This window comes from Pyrus communis, chromosome 1 (assembly GCF_963583255.1).
Source record: "Pyrus communis chromosome 1, drPyrComm1.1, whole genome shotgun sequence".
NCBI classification, from domain to species: Eukaryota; Viridiplantae; Streptophyta; class Magnoliopsida; order Rosales; family Rosaceae; genus Pyrus; species Pyrus communis.
In genome coordinates, this window is record NC_084803.1 from 8,143,330 (window position 1) to 8,162,357 (window position 19,028).

At 34.5% G+C, this 19,028-nt stretch overlaps 1 protein-coding gene across 1 annotated transcript; it reads left to right on the forward strand.

The window, feature by feature from the left end:
• Positions 1-6,837: 6,837 nt before the first annotated feature.
• LOC137742396 (probable receptor-like protein kinase At1g80640) lies at positions 6,838-10,588 on the forward strand. Its single transcript, XM_068482258.1, has 10 exons — positions 6,838-7,238; positions 7,523-7,696; positions 7,829-8,079; positions 8,185-8,317; positions 8,399-8,462; positions 8,549-8,645; positions 8,794-8,896; positions 9,570-9,688; positions 9,780-9,869; positions 10,022-10,588. The coding sequence occupies exons 1-10, from the start codon at positions 7,061-7,063 to the stop codon at positions 10,187-10,189; spliced, it is 1,377 nt and encodes a 458-aa protein (XP_068338359.1). The 5' UTR covers positions 6,838-7,060; the 3' UTR covers positions 10,190-10,588.
• Positions 10,589-19,028: the final 8,440 nt, after the last annotated feature.

Sequence of the window (19,028 nt, forward strand, 5' to 3'; positions counted from 1 at the left end):
GGCCTTTATTTATTAACCAAGTGGGCCGATGTATCAAGAGGCAGAATCAAAATGGGCCAGTCTGTCTTCTAAGGAGTACAACAGTCCAATCCAATTTTGTGCATTTGCAGATAGCTGCTAGAGATGGCCCATGTCTGTTTAGAAGGTTTTTGACCTTTTTGAACTGGTTTGTTTGGAAAGAGTTGACGTTTTAGATAGCTTCACTGTTTACTTTCATCCCAATCCATCTCACACTCAAAATCTGGCTCTGCCATCGAGTCTGAAACGATGTTGTTTATGGTATATATTTTACAAGTTTATCGTACGTTATCATCTAGCTATCTCCATTCAGTTTATTGAGGGCTAGTATGGAGTTGCTGTACTGTAAAGAAAAAAAAAATGTTATTTTCAAAAATAGGAGTAAAGCTGCTTCTACTTCCTGTTGTTTTGGATTCATAATTTTGACAAAAAACCACTTTTTTTTTTCATTTACCAAACACAATTTTTAAAATAATTTTTATAATACCAAACCAATCCTGACACTCAGGTTTTTTATTATTTAAAAGAAATTATAAATTCAAATCTCAACGTCCAAAAAGATGGCTAGGTTGCCCAATGTGTTACTAGGGGGATAGGATGACAATAATTGTCCTGGGCTGGATTGAATATGTAGGAATATGATTCTCTTGGATCATTTTGGTGAGGTTTTAGGAATTCATAAATTATGTTTGTTTATCGTACATTGTACGGTTAGTTATCGTATATCGCACAATATACTATAAACAGATATGATTTACAGATTCATGAGATCCTCACAAAGAAAATCCCGCGAGATCTGGATTTGAATATGCATGCCACTGGATCCATAATGTCGGTGGGAAATGAATCAATGAACTGATGGCTACATAATTTAATCATTTAAACTTTTAAGTCTGCACCAAAGACCTTTCGTATGTACAATGTTTATACTTTCTTTTTGGAATAAAAGAGTTGAAGAATATTAGTGTACATGTTCATAATTTTCATATCTACAATTTCGAACATCATTGAAACAAAGAGAGATTAACAACCTTCCAAATGTTATAATTTATTCCAATAAAAGGACCAAAAAAACATTCAAAACAAGATTGTCATCACTAAATACCTCGATGAAATGTTAAAGAGATTTTCTTAAAAGTGAGACACTCTATGAACTCTTTATTACTTTATGTTTTTAGCACATGTTATGTAATATTGTCGCAGAAATTGACGTTAAGCTATGAGGTGATAGAGAATTTATAAAGAGTCTCACTTTAAGAATATCCTTAATGTTTCTCATAACTCCAGTAATTAAAACCAAACATTAATAACACATACCCATTAATAAATTAGTCTACATAGCCTTAAGAGACTTTAATGACTCGCAGCTCAAATAGGAGAGATTTTTCAATATATTTAGAATATAGGTGAAAAATCACATGTCATTATACAATTAGAATGACATTTGAAAAAAAAAATCCTTTCAATTATATAATAACATATGACGTACCGATCCATATTTCTTCTCTACATTGATATTCTTTCAACTACGTCAACGCGGTTGAACTAAAATAAAAGGTTGAGAAAGAAAGACACGGTATCATTCCTTCTCAGATAAGAAAAAAAAGACATGGTATCATTCAAATTTCTCTCCTATCCCTTTCGTTTTTTATGTCATATAGAAAACCAATTAAGAGCTTGCTCATTGGGCAAGTTATCTGCAAGACTACGACCCAAGTAAAAAATGAATGGCCAGAAGGAAAAATGTTAACTAGGTGACTTAGTGGTTAAAGACAAATTTCATACATGTATTTCATATAACACGTTTTGCATTTGATTGTTGGACGGTTAGGAGGAAACTGAAATACCTATATGAATCTTTCTGACCCCTTGTTAAGGTGGACTGTCTTGACAAAATCATTAGCTGGTTTCTTTTTTGAATTAAAGAAAAAAAAGAAGGAAAAATGTTGAATTTAAGGACCTAAAGTACAATGCAGTGATCTAGAACGTTGAATATACGGAGTTCTGGAGTAATATTTGCTTGATTCAAAATATTAGAAGATTAATTTTATTTTTCTCATCAACCATTGACATTTTCTAAAATTGGTTGAGTGGCCAAATCAGCCGTTGGTTCCAAAAGTTAATTAATTACTTTTAAAAAGTACAATTGTTCTTCAAAGCAAGTTAGCCTTTAATAATTAAAACACATCTATCCTTTTGGTCTTTGTTTAACCAAAAGGAAATGACACAAAAAGGTTGTGGAAAACAATGTTAAGAAAAAATTTACAAGTTATCCGACTGCGTCGTCCGCAATAATTATTTATTATTTATATAATAAATAATAAATATGTAAATTTTTTAAAAATTAAATAATAAATATCTATATATAATAAATATATTTTATATTTTAATATATTCTAAATTCTAATATATTCTAAAGATTTTAGTGAATACAGGAATTCCCGAACATTTGGCGATTTCAGATGTACCGATATCAATGGTGATTCATTATTTCGATGAATTATTTATCTGGATGGAAGAAGATTATGTAAACACTTACTCAAAATATTCGCTCTTTTTTTTTTTTTTTGTCTTTTTCTTTGTATAATTCGAAATTGTAAATTCTATATTTTTCCACATCCAATTTCTAAAAATTATTTTCATCCGTTCAGAAAACGTTTTTCATAAAAAAAAAAAAAGATTTTACTCGACCTTATGCAATTTTACTCGATATAAGAGCAGTCATAGTCAGATAACCCTCTTAAATATTTTCTCTTTAAATTATTGTCATTCTAATTCTAAGTTGTAAGGTCCCACATAAACCTAGGAGAGAACAAGGAAATTAAAACAAGAGGAGGAAGAAGAAGAAACAAAAAGGGTCCTACATGCACAACTACATGTTTTTCCAGGGAATAGGATTCTCGCCGGATCCTTTTCCTGGGGATTCGGAGGATCTCGTAATCGTGTTCATTCATTGTATATCGTGTGATTAGTTTTTATTAGGTACTATTTATATTTAATTTTAAATTTTAAATAATTTATGATCTCACAATTTACGATGAAAGGACATGATCACAAGATTCCCAGATGCCCAGGAAAATGATCGAGGATTCAATTCAAAAAAGAGAAAATCCCCAGGACACGATTAACACATGTTTTTATTTTTTTTATTAATTAAAAGAGAAAATCCAGTTCAAAAAAGCCACTGCAATTAGCCGTATATGCATGCAAAGTTTGCAAACATAATTTATGAACTTCCTTCTGGGTTTGGTGTACTCCCCTGCGGCTGCCTGGGCCACGGAAATTGGACTCACCCAAAAAAAGATACGCTGTCTTTCCTTTTGCTGTCGCCTAAAAAATGAGATAATTATTAATTAACTATCTTACATTATTATAAAGAGGATGAGGTTCTTCTTTGGATCCTCTTTGTGGATTCCAGTGATCACTTTATCGTGTTTACTAGATATTACGTGGCTAGTTTTCGTCATGTACGGTTTGTGTTCAATTTTAAACAAAAAAATTCAAAATATTTTCTGACTGCAAAATAATAGATGAATGGATACGATGAAGAATCTCTGGAATCCTATAAGATACCAAGAACAAGATTTTACTTTGAGGAGTAGCAGCAGCAGAACAGTCGCTATCCTTTGTTGGTAGCATGATTAACAAGTCCAATTGGTTAACATATATACTCAAACATATGATCATTATTGTTTAAGATTATTAGTTTTCATCATTGATCTACAACTTCTTTTTTAGTATAATCGAGGGGATGAAGATCGATAACAATCGAGTGAATTGAAAGAAAAATGAAAGTTATGCTACATGTTGAAAACGTTAATCTTGCAAACAAATATATTCGTTTTGTGTTTTGGTGTCGTCTTGATATTGTTCGCTCCAATTTAATATTGATGGCTTGTGTAAAAGAAACCATTGTCCTTCTAATTGTAGCAAAGTTTATAGGAATTGGCGTGGTCAGTTTCTTGGTGGTGTTTGTCAAGGTATTAGTCGTCTTAGGGTTTAGCTAAAAGAAACCATTGTCCTGCTACTTGTAGCGAAGTTTATAGGAATTGGCATGGTTGGTTTCTTGGTGGTGTTCGCTCCAATTTAATATTGATGGCTTGGCTAAAAGAAACCATTGTCCTGCTACTTGTAGCGAAGTTTATAGGAATTGGCATGGTCGGTTTCTTGGCGGTGTTTGTCAAGGTATTAGTCGTCACAATTGAAATTTTTTTCTAGAATTATTAGTCGTTATTATTGATGTTGATTTTGTTTATTAGTAGGGTTCGCATACATTTTTAGTTGAAATGTGATTCGTTTCATGTTCTTGATTGTTTTCGGTCATTAATGAATTTGTCCCTCCTTAACCTCTTCGTACACATAATTCATGAAAAAAACTTACAATTATAGCAGAATTAACTGAATAGAGACCAATTTGCATATGCCATTCTACCATTTTCTTCAACAAATGGCATTTATTTTATGTACATTTACTTTTGTTTTGTTTGGTTTGGTTTGACAAATAATTCATGCATTCAATTGAATACCTCATACCAATAAAAAAGAAAGAAAAAAAAAATGAGGATTATTTAAATATTAATCATGTCATATATCATTTATCATTCCAATTTCCAATCGATGCAACTAATACCTAAAAATGTCCCTTCGTTAGTAAAGCCAAACAATGAGTGAGATCGATGTTATTTAATATCCTCTTAAATTATTTTACAAAACCAACCACAAACTAAAAAATGCCAAAAAACTCAAAGAAAATTGCACACAAAGTTGAGCATGTGTGATGATGAACTTTGGAACTAGAGGCAGGCAAATAATCTTGCGAAATGTCAGCTATTTCATTTGCATGCATAAAATTCCCCCGAGTGTGACGCTCCACCCACTCTTAGATCTTCAATTGACCATTTTTTTTTGCTGTGAAAATGTTGAGGATGAGGGGAGGCTACCCCATCCCTGGGGTAGGGCATATTGTAAGTTTTTTAAGGTTTACAGGTGACCCACTAAGAGGGATTGCTGGTAGTGAGATTCAGACCTAAGCCTTGGTCTAACTAAGAGAGCGCTCCTTACCAACTCAACAAATCCTCATTGGCCTTCAATTGACTAATTTTTGTTATCACATGTGGATCTCCCTAATCCTTAGCAATTAGGTTTTTTTATTTTATTTATAATAATTAGAAGAAAAAAAAACTAAAATAAAAGAAATTTCCCCATATAAAAATAAGGACTAACATGGGGATATATAATACAATTTGTTACCTGTTTTTCACCAAACACGTGACAAGTCTTATTTGTTTTGATGAGTATTGGATGATTGATGGTTATTCCAATTTTGTAATTAGAATTCCAAAGTGTAATCTTTAGAGAGCCCCCATCAGGAATAATAAGCATTTATTTGTTTTCATACTTATGTTGTAACGTATTATAATATAATATGGATGGGAATATTTTCCACACCCAAAATAGCTAACTAACATCATCTCACATTTAGGCTGTGGATGGTAGATACAACCATTTTGTGATGACAATCACCCCACTAAACTTTCTGGTGCGAAATGCTTATTTTTAGTTCCGCCTCCTAAAATTTCACTTTGATCTCAATTTGCCTTCATAACTTAAAAGTCACAACTTTACTCTCTGAAACATATGTGGAATGCAGCACCCAATAAGACTATGCCACATGTGCAATAACATTGATTATAAATCTTCATTATGCGTTAACATTCAATAATCAAATAATATTAAGTTAAAAAAAATTGAACAGATGAAAAAATAAAAAAAGAACTTAATTAACTCACACAAAAAATTAACATACCTAAGGCAATGCGGAGCTTTTTAGTTTAATAGAGACAACTTTTAAGTTTTAGGAAGCAAAACGGTATCGAAATATAGTTTCAAGGGTAAAATGAAGTAAACTTTGAATTTTAAAGAGTAAAATGAATAACTTTAAATTATAAAGAGTAAAGTGATATTAAAGACGTCGAGTTACAGAGGAGTTCGCAAAAAATAAGCCTCGAAGAAACACTACATCCAATCAAATTTAACTCAGATAAATTTCAGGTACAGTTAAATGTGTCATTTTACCTCCAGAAAAATAGTGTCATTTTCATGATTTTGTCTTGCGCACATGTGACAAGTAAAGAAAAAATGCACGGAACTTGTCAGTAAGGGAAAATGACGTTGGATTTCAAAGAAACTGAGGATAATAGCAAGAGTCTTGACTTTTAGGATGTTTTGAGTTTTTGTATTCCAGCCTGTAAGTAACATGATTTTTAAATAATTTTTACCGTTCGATTTTTTAAAGTTAGTCTTCACCGTTTAGTAGTATAGAACTATTAGAAAAAAGGACAAATTTTAAAGGATTAACATGGTTTATCATCGATCATGTCCAAATTTAATCGTTTATTATTAGGTGTTGAATTTCTTACAAAAGACCTCAGGAATGCTAATAGTAGAACTAGAAACTCTTATATATTAACTGCATCTTATTTTATCATGCCCGATATGAGATCTTATTCTCTAACGAAAAAACAGTTTAATACCGTAGGTTAAGAAAAATACAATATTGAAAATATACGACAAATACCATTTTCAAAAGAAAAGAAAAATTATGAATCACTCGCACTCACATCAATTTTATTTCTCTTTCTACTCGTACATGAAAAAAAAAATAATAATAAAATTTTCTAAAAAATAAAATGGAAAAGAAATTAGCGGTTTATTGAGTGTCCACATGATTGGTGTGTGCAAGTGTCCCCACAGACATCGCCAGAGCAAAAAATACAGTTTTTTTCTCTGCATCGCTTTGTTTCCCCTTTTACCTTTTGCAGAGAGAAAAGATAGTTTTAAAAGGAAGCTCAAAAGAAAACATGGCTACTTGCTAAGTTGAGAGAGAGAGAGAGAGAGAGAGAGAGACTCATAATTCAAAAACTCACACAAGAAGAAGAAGAAGAACAGAACCCACCATTCCTAGTCTCTCCTTTCTCTTCCATTGGAACCCACAATTTCTATCTCCATGCGTTATTGAACAGAGTGAAGCAAAACAACAACAATGAAGCTGCTGCTGCTGCTTCTTCTTCTTCTTGTTCAAATTTTTCTTTTGCTTCTTGTACAACCAAATCCCATTAGTGTTGGCGCCACACCAACTGACCCATTTCTTTCCTCCATGTCTGCTCCTCTCTCCTCGCCCATTTCTCCAGTTGCTTCATCAATGGCTACCTTCACTCCGGGTACTCTCTCTCTCTAGACTCTTCCTTTTTCATTTCTAGCAACTGGGATTTTATCTGGGTCACGAGTGCTCCACTTCGAATTTTGAATTTCAAAAATGGCCACCAAATCGTGCATTTACTGCAATCAATTGAGTTAAATTTCTCTGATTTTTTCGATTTCTTGCTGAAATTACCCATTTTTTGTTGATGTTGGTGCAAAATCTGCATGCCTTAATGTGTTAGATTCTGCCCATTTGATCAAAATTTGCTTAAACATTGGCTCTATATATTTGTTGTGGAATCAGGTATTGAACAAGGAAGTGAAGGGCATCAAATGGGTTCACATAAGAAAATGCTAATTCCACTCATCGTTACTTGCACTGCACTTGGTGTCGTTTTTTTGTTACTGTTGTGCTTGTGGATTTACCACAAAAAGTTTCAACACAAATCCCACAAGAAAAGTGGTCAGAGCAGCTCAGGTACTTTCACTTTTACAAACACTTTTTTGGTCCCTAAATCTTGGTTCAATTTGTGGGTTTTAGTTTTTATGTGGATTGCTGGCTGAGATTTTGTGTTTTGCTTGGTTCTGTTTCTTTGGTTTGAATGTGAAGATGCCGAGAAGGGGCTTGCATTGGGTCCATTTGTGGGTAAATTCAATTCCGTAAGGATGGTTTCTAAGAAAGGATCTGTTCCAGTAATTGAATACAAGGTACTAGAAACAGGCACCAACAATTTTCGGGATAGCAATATTATCGGTGAGGGTGGATTTGGATGCGTTTATAAGGGTCGGTTGGATGATAATTTGCTTGTTGCAGTCAAGAAACTAGACTGTGCAAGTCAGGTTACTGAGAGAGAATTTGAGGTAACCTTTGTTTGACATTTTAGTTGGAGTTTTTTTTATTCATCATTTGTGGATTTTATCTGGCGTTCTTGTTGTACTCAATTGAATTACCATTTGGAATTGCAGAATGAGGTCGAGTTGTTGCATAAAATTCAGCATCCAAATATAATTACCTTTTTGGGTTGCAGTATTAATGGTGACTCAAGGTTCATTGTTTATGAACTGATGCATAGCGGATCTCTGGAAACTCAATTGCACGGTAAAACAGTTGTTTCATTCTTCTATTTTTAAACTCAAGAAGGTAATCAAATGGTGCTAATATCTATTCAAATTTTTGTAGGACCCTCTCATGGCTCCGCATTAACATGGCCTATGCGAATGAAAATTGCCCTTGATGCAGCAAGGTGAAGCTTGGTTTTCTCAGTTGTTGGATCTTCTTGTTGTTCTTGGTTCTTACATATTAACTAACATATTGGCCACTGTTGACCAGAGGGTTAGAATATCTACACGAGTACTGCAGCCCCGCAGTGATCCATAGAGATCTGAAAACATCTAATATTCTTTTAGATGCCAACTTCAATGCCAAGGTAGGGTTATATAAATTATTGCAGTGTCTAATCTTTCCTTTTTAAATAGTAAGTTTCCATTTAAAAAATGGTTGCAATGCATTATTATCCTCTTGCATTTAATTTCACTGATTTTTCTCTCTCTCTCTCTCATGGTGGCTGGTTTCAGCTCTCTGATTTTGGTCTTGCCGTGGCTGACGGGGCCAAAACTAGTAAGAACATCAAGGTCTCTGGAACCTTGGGTTATGTTGCTCCAGAGTATCTTTTAGATGGTATGCCAACTAAACTTGTAATAATTGCAACATGTATTCTTTGAATCGCACTGATTGAATTTCAGTTTTCTTTTCGCTTAGCTAATTGTTATCTGATTGTTCTTTGGCCGCTTGACAACTGCAATGGCACTAAGTTTGATAGAGATATTAAAAATTTGTCTTTTAATTAAGCTATATTGGGTCCATAGCTGCACATGTTCTGCCAGTGGATGCATATTCCATTTCAGATCTGGAAGAGGAAATTCCATACCTACTTGCTTAACCTCGAGCTTAATTAATCGAAATTAGGGATGGTGTGAGCCATTTATGTTGAACTGGTTTGAACACGAGAGAGGAGAAAGGTAGTTGCCGGCATTCAAGTTTTGGATGACATGTTGATTTTCTGAAAAGTTTGGACTCCCATTGAAGAAAAGTTTAGCTGATTAATAGTGAAACTTTTGGTTATAGACGCAGTTATAATGCATGCTAGATTCACATGTTTAAACAAATAAAGTCACCAAAATGCACATAGTCAGTTAAGATACTAAGTAGCATAATTTTCTGAAGTGTGGTGCAAGTTCTGCAGACTCACAGTTCCATTTTGTTGTAGAATTTGAAACATCATTAAACTTGATCTGTTTATCGCTTCCAAGTTCTGGCAGTATATAATAAAATCACTAGTGTGATTTTTCAGGTAAATTGACGGATAAGAGTGATGTCTATGCTTTTGGAGTTGTGCTTCTGGAGCTTCTACTTGGAAGAAGGCCTGTTGAAAAACTTTCACCAACTCAGTGCCAATCTATAGTCACATGGGTATGCCTTTCTTTTAACTGCTCTCCATTAATTTTATTTGCATTAATTCCCTCTAAAAACTCAAAACTTCAAATTCAATGATGTAATACAGGCCATGCCTCAGCTCACTGACAGATCAAAGCTTCCAAACATTGTGGATCCCGTGATCAAAGATTCCATGGATCTGAAGCACTTATACCAGGTTTGTGAATTACAAATCCAGCCTGCTCGATTTTAATTAGCTCCGTGATAGACTCATGCTTGACTCTGTGTATTGACTCCTCGTTCTGTGCTGAATGGACCTGAAATTTCATGCCTTGGTACAACTAATGAGTTGCATTGTGTTACATACAGGTTGCTGCTGTCGCCGTGTTATGTGTGCAACCGGAACCAAGTTACCGCCCACTCATAACAGATGTTTTGCATTCCCTTGTTCCTCTTGTTCCGGTGGATCTCGGAGGGACACTAAGAGTTACCCAACCTGGACCTCCCGGAAGCACCCCAGTGTCTCCTGGTCACTGATGCACAAGAAATGCTTCATGATGCTTCTACAGCATTTTCGGGTTTCACTGCTCTAATCCCTGCCCCAAATCGCTCATTGATTTGCATTTGCTGACAAATATCTTGCTGGGAAGTTAATGCCTTCGGTTATTGCTGTGGAAGAAAGTCGCCCCGGCGGAGTGAAAAATTCTTGAGGCGCATTCGTCCAAGACGCTAGCTAATTTCAATTTTGACCCTTTTGTTTTCGGTGTATGAAATCAGCTAATTTTCTGGGGTCATTTGATAGATTACCTCTGGAGATCTGTTTGTTTCTCCCGAGTGCTCTAGGACTGTAAAAGCTATAAATAATCTTTTTCTAATGAACTAAAATTGTTAAGGAAAGCATCAATACTACCATCTTAGAAGAATTGCCTTGAAAAAGTTCCTGGTACATGAATTAGTTTCTAGCCACCAAACTAAAGGAAGTTAAGGTTTCACTCACGTGTGGTGACACTTTAAACACGTGTGCAATATGTATTTAATGACGTGTAGCATGCGTGGTTATTGGACTTCAGATTATCATATTCTGACACCAAGAAAAAAATTGAGGTTCATTTTGAGACAAATCGGCAATAAGAGTAGTCCAGCTCCTTAAATGCAACTTTAATAGAATTTTTTAACTTTTCAATGAAACATCACTCTACATTCTTTTGCGTAATTAAGTTCCCCCTTTTCACTTGGACGACCTTTATTGGGTAATCCCAAAATTTTGACCTTGGTGTGGCCACTGTTAAGTCTACACTTCTAGAAAACACGTCTAAGTGGCAAGGTAATAATGTTTCATGATGAATTTTATATGAAACAAAATCCATCTTTGTTGCTTTTCCTAATTTCTCTTTTTTGTATGATTGGAGGAAACACAGCTTTTTTCATTTGCAAAATTTGGAATGCACATATGGATCCAAACTTCAACCAGACAAGACCGCACCCTGGTCAAAAGAAACTCATATAAGTTTTTTCATAAGGTTAAACTGATACATCCAAGATGTCGTGTTTGGTTTTCCCTTCTCTAAATAGTGACGTTCCATATGTGCCATTTTAGCTACTTAGATTAACTTTTAAAAAACTTAATGGTGATGGGGCAAAGTAGAACGTTAAACATCAGTCAATGGACTACATCATTACTTCTGAGAAACGATATTGAGTTTGATCGTATTTTTAGGGGCATTAAATCAATTAAACCTTAAAATTTTGGCTACAAACTTTCCTAATCAGTAACAATATGGGAGGTGATTTCTGCACAAATATTTTTTTTTTCTTACTCTACACACATCTATTTATTTTTGTCCCCGATTCTACGTAGATATAACCTATCGACAGAAATCATTTCCTTGAGGATTTGTGTCCAAAGTGAAAGCATCCGATCAAGAACATTATGTAGTGAATTAAGCCCTCATGATTCACGATCTCATAATTGTTTCCAACTGTATATCTCCAGGGACAAATAATATAACAATCTTAATAGAGACTTGCAGAGGATTTGTATGCCCATAACACAATGAAAACAAAGATTTGCAGAGGATTCATATGATCTTAAAGCAATGAAACCAAAGATTTTTCGTGTTCTTTTCTATTGGTCTTTGGGGTTGACATGGACTTGAGCTATTCAAAAGAAAATCTTTGTTCGGATGCATAATCCTCCAAATTATTGATTGGATGCTCAGCAAAACCTTGTCCTTGTACACCAGAATCTAGTCACTTTCATGTTAGATTTTTTTGTAGACCTTATTGAAACATACTCAACGTTGTATTTCGTTGCATTGTGCAATTTTCAAACGATCTGCTGATGAGCAGATTATGTTTGAATGGGTCAATGACATTGATACATGAACAACATTAGTCGAGAGATCGAAGATTGAGAACATAGCCATGAATATATTCTAGGACTGGTCTGGAAATATGAGACTGGTCGTCTTGAGAGGAAGACGATGACCAGCGCTCAAGAAAAGAGGCAAGAGATCTGAGCATGGAATCAAACATCATCCGCTTCACTGACCTCCTCGTTGCTGGAATTACACTTGCATAGTTTGAAATCTTTGGTATACAAAAGCATGATTTTTTTGTTGCCTGCAGCTGCAACCAATCCCTTGCTAGGGTTCTTCTCCTCCTTCATTGCCATTGCCTTGTGATCACTTTGGTTACGAACTAGCCTATAATTATGCAGATGGTGGATTGTCTGCGTCCCGGGTTCAAACCCAAACCCCCTTCTTGAATAAAAATAAACTACCTCTAATTATGAACTAATGAATCTATGAGTTAGTGATCTGGAGCAGCTGTTCATGTAGAACATTTGTGGTGGCCCATCTCACCCTAAAGCACAAGTAGATTAATCATAAATGAGAGGACAAAGTAGGTTCTTCTATGAGACAGAAGAACACAAACTTTATTCCCAACAGTAATCCCCAGCGTACTGATCTTTTGACAGTTCTTCATTCTATGGTCTTTTATCTTCCTCATCAAAGTTAAAGTAAAAGGGACTATATAATTGCCAGATTTGAATTAAATATTGTTGGCAACTATAACGTAATGATCTTCAAATGAATATTAAAAGATTGAGTTGTCTCAATTATGAAAATTTTACGGTAAAAATACATTATAAGTGGAGAAAAAAAAAGATAAAGTTTTACCATTGCATATCCATATAGGTTTATCTTCTCTTTCTAAGATAATCATATTATATAATAAAGTGAATTATTGAATATTATAGTCTTTTTAAGATGTCAAATAAGGGGCAAATATATGAACATGTCAATTCTTCTTATACAGATTCATGCATTCTTCGATTCAAACTAAATAAGCGCGTGATTAAAATCTTAAAAGTGTTTTTGTATAAAACTTACAATTGTTAAGAATATTTTTCTTTGAGAGTTGTATCGTATGAAAACAAAGATTTACAAGGAATCCTTAAAATATTGGTTAGATGCTAGTCCCTTTTCACGATAGATCAATGTTCAATCAATACTGACAAACAATGAGGTAATTAATACTTTAATTATTAGGGTTTGTTTCAAGGGATTTTTTTTGCGTCCATTCGCTTGCTCAAATGGGATTCCGATTTGGAAGCAAGGAATGCGATCAAGCTGATCTTCGTCCAGCCAAGAAAATGAGTTTCGGTTCAACTCTTTTGTTTCTTCATATTTAGTAGTACTTCTGTTTTAATGTTAAAAAATGTCCCATTCCAATCCCCAAAAAAAGGAAATTGGTGGGTTATATTTTTGAATGGGTCAATGGTACCATGCACATGTCTTTCTTGAACCATGCTTGATGCTGTGTCGCCTCCAGGGGAACATGCTCGATGGTTTTCCCTTTCATGGATTTTTGTATCACAAAAACTCAAAAGACAATACTCTTGATTTTATTCTTCTTTCCAATATATTGGAAATAGGGGTTGCAACTTGAACGGGTTGGGGCGGTTGGAAGGTCAACCCAGCCCTAACCCAACATCACAATTTGGGTTCGGATTTGGGTTGAGTTTCATTCGGATTCATTTGAATCCAGGTTTAATTGGGTTCGGGTTTATTTGAGTAGGGTTCGGGTTGGGCAACTTTTTTGAGTTTAATCCTTTAAAAAAAATAAGTCAAATAACATCAGAGCTAGTTAACTTCAATATTATAAATCAATGAAAACTTGAATTCCATTCCACAAATTGATATCCGCTTAAAAGTTAAGCCAAATACGCAAGTTTTAACCATGCAAAGTTTGAATTAAACATACAAGAAAATACCAGAGCTTGTACGAAATGAAATTGTACCAAATATTATAAAGGTTGTTGGTTGTTGGACTTGGGTGTAATATATGCATTATTTCGTTTGGGTTATAATCGGGTTAGAGTGGTTTGATAAATCGGGTTAGGTATGGGCGGACAAAGAATTAACCAACCCAACCCAATAAATGACCGGGTTGGAGTTGGGTTGGGTTCGGGTAGGTAAGGCCATCTCCAACCGAGGGCTGGCCAGATGGCTCGTTTAGCCCTCTGGCCCTCCAAGATCCTCCAAGATATTAATATTTTAACGAACAGTACAGTGCCATATTTGCCTACGTCTCCAACCGAGGGCCAGAGGGCCAGAGGGATCGTTTTAGCCCTGTCACAAAAAACTGTCTCCAACCGAGGGCCATAGGGTCAAACATAATTTATTATTTAAATTTAAAAACTACAACTTATATTTAAAAATTACAACTAAAATTTAAAAACGACAAATTAAATTTAAAAACTACAAATTAAATTCGAAAACAACATTAACTTAAATTTAAAAACTAAAACAACTTAAATTTAATATCCATAATCAACATCATCTTCATCATCCGCCATCGTAGGAGTATAGTCAGAGGTAAACAACTACCGTCGGCTCATAATTTCTTTTTTTTTCCTATCAAAATAGGCCTTACTCATTGGAGTGTAATTCGAAGTGTTCCTTTCCATATTCTTATCATCCATCTCTTCTTGTATTTGTTTTGCCCGTTCTTCATGCCTACGCTTCATTTCTTCGGCCTCAAGGGCATTTTGCTCCGCCAATAATTGCAATGAGGTTGCCACTTCATGTTGAGCGGCGTAATTATCATCTGCCTTGCCCTTTTCCTTCAACCTTTGCGCCTTGTTTCGTCCCATAGCCCTAGGTATGGAACCTTCACCCGAAGACGGATTTTCGACCCTTTTTTGTTGAATGGTTGGAGATCCATCTTCATCCATATCTGCAGCTGAGGATGCAGTTTCGAACACCGGCGTAGGAGCTCTCTGTGGTGGATCTTTAAATAACACCCACCCTTTACAAATTTCCCAACAACTGTAAAACTGAAAGGGTTTCGAGCTGCTCTCCATATACAATTCCTCCACTTGGCGTACCTAGAAAAAAATTAAAGGAAATTAATTTATGAAATTAAATGTAATATAATTAAATATTTAAAATAAATTGTGAAAACACTTACTTCGTCGTAATAATTAGCGCCGCTTTCATGTCTACTTGCGGCTGCTAACAATGCTTGATGCCATTTGTTCAAACTTGGCTGAAGATGTTTCTTCCATCTTGAAGAACAACTCTCGTGGTTTCAAATATTCACTGGAGTGGTGCCTTCATAGAACTCTAAGTATTTTTTGGACACACGAGTCCAAACATCGTCATTTGTTTGACAATTCCCCCTCACACTATCTTCTGACACCCATCTATAAGCCTTGCAAAGAGCTTCATCTTCTTTTCTGGTCCAAGCCCTACCTTTCATTGCAGAAGAGGCCATTTCAAAATTATTAAAAAAAATTGAAGGATAGATTTTTGATAGAGGAAGGAAAATATGAGAATTGAAATGGTAGGAATGGTGAATTTTGTGAGGAATGGTTTAGGTATTTATAGGAAAAAAAAATAGAATTTAAAAAAAATAAAATTAAAAATTAAAAAAAAAAGCCCAAAAAACCCTAAAAAAAAAAAAAAAAAATTGAATCCAATGGTAACTGGTGCTAGCTAGCTGTTGGATTCAAAATTCTTTTTAAGAACCGACAGGAATACATTTATATTAAATAATATAAAAGTATTAACCGACAGGAAAACTGATTTTTCCAGCCATGTAGCCAGCCCTCCAGCCTTTCAGCCTTCTCCGATTCCGTGGGGCCCTCTCAGATTCCACAGCCCTCTGGCCTAGCCCTCGGTTGGAGACGGTTTTCTGGCTATTTTCAGCCCTCTGTCCCTCTGGACTCTTCAGTTGGAGATGGCCTAATAACTAAGAAAAAACCTGCTTGTTCGGGTTAAAATTCGGATTGAATATGGATGAGTTCGGGTTGGCCCAATCCAAATTCACCCATACTTGGAAGTACAATTAGAAGATTTTAATTTATCTTCAACATTAAAAAAAATATAAAATGAATATAAAAAATAAAAGTGAAGAAAAGGTAATATTAAAATTAACTAATAATTATATTTATTTTTTGGACTAATATCTAAATGCCCCCAATATTTAATTAAAATCTTGCAGACATAAAGTCCCTTTTACTTCACCTTTGCTGGTAGATAAAAGACCATAAAGTAAAGAATTGTCAAAAGATTAGTACGTTGGGCATTATTGTTGGGAAACATCTCATAGGGTAACATACTTATCTTCTCATTTATAATTAACGTGTCTTAATAACAACATGATCGGAACCTCATAAGGGACTCATACTATATATAAAGTGAAATATTGAATATTAAAGTCTTCTTAAGATGTCAAATACGCAGGAGATATATGGACATGTCATTTCATATACCAATTCATGCAGATCTGACTTCAAATAATTAAACACGTGATTAAAGTCTTAGAAGTACTTTTGTATAACTTACAATTGTTAAGATTAATTTTCTTGGAGAGTTTCTATCGTATGAAAACAAAGATTTAGTAGAGAACTCAAAAAAGATTCGCCGGATGCTAGTCCCTCTTATGTTTGGATTTTTTTGCAGACCTTATTTGAAACATGCTCAATTTTGTATAATAATGAACTAAAAATATGATACGTCAATGTTCCATCAACACCCTGTAAGAAGCTTGTGCATATGAGGCGCATTCGTCCAAGACGCTAGCTAATTTCAATTTTGACCCTTTTGTTTTCAGTGTATGAAATCCGCTAATTTTCTGGGGTCATTTGATAAATTACCTCTGGAGATCTGTTTGTTCCTCCTGAGTGCTCTAGGATTGTAAAAGCTATAAGTAATATTTTTCTAATGAACTAAAATTGTCAAGGAAAGCATCAAATACTAACATCTTATGAGCATTGCCGTGAAAAAGTTCCTGGTACATGAATTAGATTTTGGCCACTAGATCGAAGAAAGTTGAGGCTTCACTCACATGTGTTGGTATTTTAAACAGGTGTGCAACACGTATTTGGTGACGTGTAACATGCGTGGCTATTGAGCTTCATATGTAGTCTGTCATTTTATGACCCTAAGAAAGAAATTAAAGTTCATTTTAAGACAAATGGCAGTAAGAGTAAGTTGAGTAACTCAGCTCCTTAAACCTGGCTTTTGTAGAATTTCTTTATTTTTCAATGTGAGACACACTCTACATTTTCACACAGTTGCCTAATCAATTTCTCCTATTTAACTTGGACTACCTTTATTGGGTAATCCCAAAAATTTTTACCTTGGCGGGCCATTATTAAAGGGTAATATTACGAAGATCAAATTTTTTAAATTAAATTTGCAAACCAAATGATGTAGTTGTATATGGTTGAATTATTAATTAAGAGTTGATTAATCTATTTATCTCTTATTGGTGACACATCATTTAGTTTACAAATTTAGTTAAAAAATTTGGACTCTCTAACTTTACCCCACTATTAAATCTACAATTTCTAGAAAACACGTTTGCATGGCAAGCTAATAATGTTTCATGATGAATTTTATATGAAATAAAACCCATCTGTGTTGCTTTTCCTAATTTCTCTTTTTTCTGTGATTGGAGGAAACGCAATTTTCTTCTTTTGGAAATTTGGAATGCATGTATCTGCATTCCAACGCATTCTAAATTTCAACCAGACAAGACTGTACCGAGTCAAAAACCTCTTATCAGCTTTTTCAGAATGTTAAATTGATACATCCGAGATCTCATATTTGGTTTCTCCTCCCTCTAAACAGTAGTGTTCCATATGTGGCATGCTAGCGACTGAGATGGATTTTATAAAAATTTAACGGTGATTGGGCAAAGTAGAACGTTAAACATCAGTCGATGGACCACATAATTACTTCTAAGAAACGATATGGGGTTCGATCGTATTTTTAGAGGGTATTACACCAATTAAACCTAGAAACTTTAGCTACAAGCTTTCCTAATCAGTAACAATATAAAAGATGATTTTCGCACAAACCTTTTTTTTCTTTTTTTTTTCTACACACTTCTATTTTTTTTTTCTCTCCAATTCTACTTTGATTTAACTTATATGCAGAAATCATTTACTTGAGAATATGAGTACATAGTGACAGCATCCGATCAAGAACATTAAGTAGTGAATCAAGCCCTCATATTTCACTATCTCATAATTGTTTCAAACTGTATATCCATTACATTTTCTGGGAACTAATAATATAACCGAAGAAAGTCATAAAATTAATTGGAAATATGAAGAGTAGCAACTTTTTATAAGCCTTTACTTGTTTAATCTCTCTCTGATGTGGGATTTTGTCCTCACATTCTCACATGTCACCTCACATGTGGCGATTTTCAAGCCTAACACATGGACAACACAAACAGGATAACGTGGAGCACGTGTGGTTGTTGGGCTTCGCACATGAGCCAACTTGCTCTAATACCAAAAAAAAAAGTTGAGGTTCTAACGTAAAACTAATTGGTAATATAAAAAGAAGCTTAACCTCTTATGAGCCCTTGCATTATTTGGTCCTTCACCAACGTGGGACTTTGTCTTCACATTCTCACGATAACAATCTTAATAGAGTTTTGCAGAGGATTTGTATGCCCATAACATAACACAATGAAAACAAAGATTTGCAGAGGATTCATATGATCTTAAAGCAACGAAACCCAAGATTTTCCGTGTTCTTTTCTCTTGGTCTTTGGGGTTGACATGGACTTGAGCTATTCAAAACAAAATATTTGTAGGGAACATAATCCTCCTACAAATTATTTATTGGACGCTCAGCAAAACCGTGTCCTTGTACACCAGAGGCTAGCTAGTCACTTGCATGTTAGATTTCCTTTGTAGCCATTATTGGAATACTCAATGTTGTATTTTGTTGCATTTTACAATTTTCAAACGATCTACTGCTGAGCTAGATTATGATAGGTTATTCAATCAAGACCGAGTTAATTTCTATCTGAACATATTGAGGTGCCTTAGGTTTGTTTTCAA